This window comes from Myotis brandtii, unplaced genomic scaffold (assembly GCF_000412655.1).
Source record: "Myotis brandtii unplaced genomic scaffold, ASM41265v1 scaffold165, whole genome shotgun sequence".
NCBI lineage: Eukaryota > Metazoa > Chordata > Mammalia > Chiroptera > Vespertilionidae > Myotis > Myotis brandtii.
Window position 1 is genome coordinate 2,904,086 of NW_005356042.1, and position 5,265 is coordinate 2,909,350.

At 47.2% G+C, this 5,265-nt stretch overlaps 1 protein-coding gene across 1 annotated transcript in view; it reads right to left on the bottom strand.

The window, feature by feature from the left end:
* Positions 1–5,193, bottom strand: part of WDR88 (WD repeat domain 88) — a 36,561-nt gene extending 31,368 nt beyond the window's left edge. The window contains exon 1 of the mRNA XM_005862669.2: positions 4,822–5,193. Coding sequence (XP_005862731.1) covers positions 4,822–5,193 — 372 coding nt within the window. The remainder of the gene's footprint in view (positions 1–4,821) is intronic.
* Positions 5,194–5,265: the final 72 nt, after the last annotated feature.

The following is a 5,265-nucleotide window of genomic DNA, read 5'->3' on the forward strand; positions in this document are numbered from 1 at the left end:
TCATTCCCAGTCATTCTGCTGTTAGGGTCAATTTGCATATTACCCTTTTATTATATAGGATAGAGGCCTGGTGCATGGGTGGGGGGGCTGGCTTTTGCCCTGAAGGGTGTCCCGGATCAGGGTGGGGGTCCCTCTGGGGTGCCTGGCCAGCCTGGGTGAGGGGCTGATGGCCGTTTTCAGGCTGGCCACACCTCCCAGTGACCCAAGCTCCCAGCCTCTCTTTTTTTCTTTTTTTAGCAGGTATCTGGGATTTATTTATCTTCTATAATTGAAACTTTGTAGCCTTGAGCGGAGCCCAGGGCTGGCCAGGGTAGACAGGAAGCTTGGCTTCCTCCATTGCCAGGGACAACCCAAGCCTCCTGCTTGCTACAGCTCCGTGGCTGCCGCCATCTTTGTGATGGAGTGATGATTAATTTGCATATCACTATTTTATTAGATAGGTGCCCAGCAAACTAGAGGGGAACTTCTCAACTTGACAAATAAATATCTACAAAAACCCTTCAAGTAACATAATATTTAATTGTAAGAAACTCAAAGCTATCCCAATAAGATCAGGTATGATGCAAAAGTGTTCCCTCTTACCACTCCTTTTCAACATTGTACCAGAAATTTGAGCTCATGCAATAAAACAAGGAAATAAAAGGTATAATATTGGGAAAGAAGAGGTGAAACTGTCTTAGTTCACAGATGACATTGTCACCTATATACAAAATCTAAAATAATCAACAAAACACTTCTGGAACTAATAGTGATTATAGAATGGTTGTAGGATACAAGGCAGAAGGTTAATCACTTTCCTGTATACTACTACTAGCAATGAACAAGTGGAATTTTAACTTTAAAACACAGTATCATTTTTAAAAAAAAGAATAAAACACAGCCCTAGCTGGTTTGGCTCAGTGGATAGAGCGTCAGCCTACAGACTGAAAGGTCTTGGGTTCGATTCCGGTCAAGGGCATATGCCCAGGTTGAGGGCTTGATCCCCAGTAGGGGGCGTGCAGGAGGTAGCCAATCAATGATTCTCTCTCATCATTGATGTTTTCATCTCTCTCTCTCCCTCTCCCTATCTCTCTGAAATCAATAAAGAAAATATTTTTTTAAAGTATATGAGAAGATTACTTAGGTTATATGCAAATCCTACACCTTTTTACATAGGGACTTCAACATCCATGGATTTTGGTATCTTGGGTATGGGGGAGGGGTCCTAGGACCAATTCCCCAAGGATACGTGCAGGGCCAGGGAACCTGCAACCAAGGTACGTGCCTTTGAACAGAATCAAACCCGGGACCCCTCAGGGCCGAAACCGGTTTGGCTCAGTGGATAGAGCGTTGGCCTGCGGGCTGAAGGGTCCCAGGTTCAATTCCGGTGAAGGGCATGTACCTTGATTGTGGGCACATCCCCAGTAGGGGGTGTGCAGAGGGCAGCTGATCGATGTTTCTCTCTCATCGATGTTTCTAACTCTCTATTTCCTCTCCCTTCTTCTCTGTAAAAAAATCAATAAAATATATTTAAAAAAATTAACTGTCATATTTTGGGTGAAGGTCATCAAAAGCAAACAGAGAATGTGCTTGTGGATAAAATCCTCGGATGATGATGAGAATACCTCCCTCAGTGAGAGACCATAGGTGTCAGGTTGTACTTCCTACCCCCCTATCTTAAAGTACATTAACTACTTTAAACCTATGATAGTCTTATAAAGAGGTCTTTCTCCCTCCCTCCCTCCCTCCCTCCTTCTTTCTTTCTCTCCCTGCCTCTCTCTCTCTAAGCATGCCCTTAGATGAGGATTTTAAAAAAAAAATTTAAGGTGCAAAAGAGGTCTATAAAGTATGCCACAATTTATGTATGTACTGGTAAATTCATAAAATACCTCTGTAAGGATACAAAAGAAACTGAAAACATGTGCTGCCCCTCTAGAGGGAAATAGGGTAGTTGGAGGGCAGGGGTGCTAAAGAGACTTTTGTTTTGTTTTTAAAAAGCTTTTCTATCTATTGAATTTGAATCTTGAGAATGTTCTGTTGAGAATATAAATAAAATATAATCCCTGTGCTCTCCTCTAACTTTACTGTTCAAAGAAATCAGAATAAATAGCATAACTCAAAGCACAGCAAAGCATTTTGCTTTCTCTTCAAACAGACTTCCCCATGGAGCCCCCAGGGCAGGGTGGGGGTCAGCCAGTGGCAATCGATCTGCTCTGAGGACAGCTGAGTCGCCCAGATCTCACTCTGATCCAGGTTTCCCATGTGTGCAGGAGAGCCTGGCTCCTTCCCTGCAATGAATGCAGGCATTCACCAGGCGTAGGTTACATTTCTTTCCAGTCTTTCACTGAACTTAACCATCTCTTTCCATGAGAGCACTTCAGTCTTTCTTCAGCCCAGGGAGCTTTTCTTGCTTTCCTCCAGCGTTTCTCTCCTCTGCCATCTCCCCCTCCGTCTCCTACACCGCTCACCTGCACATTGGCTCTTCTGATCTCTCCTGTGTTGTTTGCTGTCCTTCTATTTCAGCTCTCCCCACTGATGTTAAAGCCTTCATGGAGGATTTGGTTTGGAAATCCTCTTTTTCACCCCCAACAATTTTCTCTGTTCGCAGATTATTTCCTCTTTCCAACTGCAGTCTTTTTTCTTCCTCTTTCTTCTTCTCCTTCTCCTTCTCCTTCTCCTCCTGTTCAGTACTAGGGTCTGTGATTTTGATCCCCTGGGGAGCCAGAAGCAGCTACACTGGCAGAGGGAGAAAGCAGAAGGTCCTTGGGTCCAGATCCTATAAGAACTAGGGGTTTGTCAGCTTTGTTGTGGTTGAAACCTCAGAAAGCAGCTCAGCTCAGCTTCCACTGGCACTCAGGTGGCAGCCACACAGTATCCCAGGGGGCCTCCTGGCCTGGCCAGGCGCTGGCACCAGGTCGGCCAGGCTGGGTAGGGGCGGGGTGGGGATCAATCAAATGAAGTTATTTCTTCACTGATGTGGAAAGATCCCTAAAATATACTCATTAAAAAATTTGTTTTAGCCCGGCCAGAGGGTCTCCGTTGATTAAGCATCGTCCCATGCACTGAAAGACTGTCGATTGGATTCCCAATCAGGGCACATACCTGGATTGCTGGTTCAATCCGGGTCAAAGCGTGTGTGGAAGGCAAGCAATGGATGTTTCTCTAACGTCAATGTTTCTCTCCTTCTCTCTCTCTCTCCCTCCCTCCCTCTCTCTCTCCCTCCCTCCCTCCCTCCTTCTTTCTTTCTCTCCCTGCCTCTCTCTCTCTAAGCATGCCCTTAGATGAGGATTTTAAAAAAAAAATTTAAGGTGCAAAAGAGGTCTATAAAGTATGCCACAATTTATGTATGTACTGGTAAATTCATAAAATACCTCTGTAAGGATACAAAAGAAACTGAAAACATGTGCTGCCCCTCTAGAGGGAAATAGGGTAGTTGGAGGGCAGGGGTGCTAAAGAGACTTTTGTTTTGTTTTTAAAAAGCTTTTCTATCTATTGAATTTGAATCTTGAGAATGTTCTGTTGAGAATATAAATAAAATATAATCCCTGTGCTCTCCTCTAACTTTACTGTTCAAAGAAATCAGAATAAATAGCATAACTCAAAGCACAGCAAAGCATTTTGCTTTCTCTTCAAACAGACTTCCCCATGGAGCCCCCAGGGCAGGGTGGGGGTCAGCCAGTGGCAATCGATCTGCTCTGAGGACAGCTGAGTCGCCCAGATCTCACTCTGATCCAGGTTTCCCATGTGTGCAGGAGAGCCTGGCTCCTTCCCTGCAATGAATGCAGGCATTCACCAGGCGTAGGTTACATTTCTTTCCAGTCTTTCACTGAACTTAACCATCTCTTTCCATGAGAGCACTTCAGTCTTTCTTCAGCCCAGGGAGCTTTTCTTGCTTTCCTCCAGCGTTTCTCTCCTCTGCCATCTCCCCCTCCGTCTCCTACACCGCTCACCTGCACATTGGCTCTTCTGATCTCTCCTGTGTTGTTTGCTGCCCTTCTGTTTCAGCTCTCCCCACCGATGTTAAAGCCTTCATGGAGGACTTGGTTTGGAAATCCTCTTTTTCACCCCCAACAATTTTCTCTGTTCCCAGATTATTTCCTCTTTCCAACTGCAGTCTTTTTTTCTTCTTCTTCTTCTTCTTTTTTTTTAATCACTACAACGTCTCTCCAACATCACTGAGAATACCAAGTAGTGCCCTGGCAAGCGTGGCTCAGTTGGTTGAGCGTGTCCCCATGTACCAGGGGGTCCCAGGTTGGATTCTCAGTCAGGGCACATGCCCAGGTTGTGGGCTCTGTTCCCAGTAGAAGGCAGCTGATCGATGGTTCTCTCTTATTGATGTTTCTTTCTCCCTCTCCCTTCCTCTCTCTAAATTCAATTGAAAAATGTATTTTAAAAAGAATACAAAGTAGTGTTGTGAGGTCTTTATGTTTTTATCTTATTATTGCTATTCTAAGTTTTCTGTTGCTGCTGGTGCTGTTTAATGGATAGGGAGGGCTCCTTCATGACTTAGGAATGTCACCATGGGGATATTTAGAGGCTCAGCCGGAGACCCCAGAGTCTGGGTTGGGTCAGGGTAGCTGCTTTAAAACACTGTCCCCACCACACACCCCCTTCCCAGGACAATCCTGTTTCCCCAGCGACTTCCAGTGGGAAGCCCCTAGCCGGCAGCCACTTCGAAGCCGTTGTCCACTAGGTGTGCCTCAAGCGGGGCACTGGGCGCAGAGCTCCCCTGGGGGTCCTAGCGAAGCCAGGAGAGTCTGTCACGGGTACTCTCTCGCGTGCTCTTACCCTCCCCGTGTGTGGGGAACAAGCCGCCACCCCTCCCCCAAGGGCAGTTCTAACCTTGGAGAGGGGCTCCTGGTCGCCCCAGAACTTCTTTTCAGGAATTGGGTGCTTCTGGGGCACGTTCAGTTCCATGGCCAGGGGGTTTAAGGAGGACAGCGTTTGACTCCGCCGAACCTCCGAGATCAGCCTCTGGAAGCGGCCAACAGCCCTGATCAAGGTCATCCAAGGCAGCCTTCTGCGTCCCAGTGCGCCCTCTGCGCCTGGGACCAGGGGCGGATGCACACTTCTTTGCTGGGGCTCTGTCTTCCCATCCTTGCCCCCGTATTTTAGGGAGCTTGTCCGCTTGTTCAGGTATTTTAGGGAGCTTGCCGTCTCACCCTTGTCCGAGTATTTTGGGGAGCTGGAAGGGCGCGGTGGCTGGGAGGCCATCTTAGAGCAGTGCCTGCCAGTGGCCAGCACCGAGCCTGGCTGAAAACGGTGGCCTCGCGTGCCCCGCGTCCT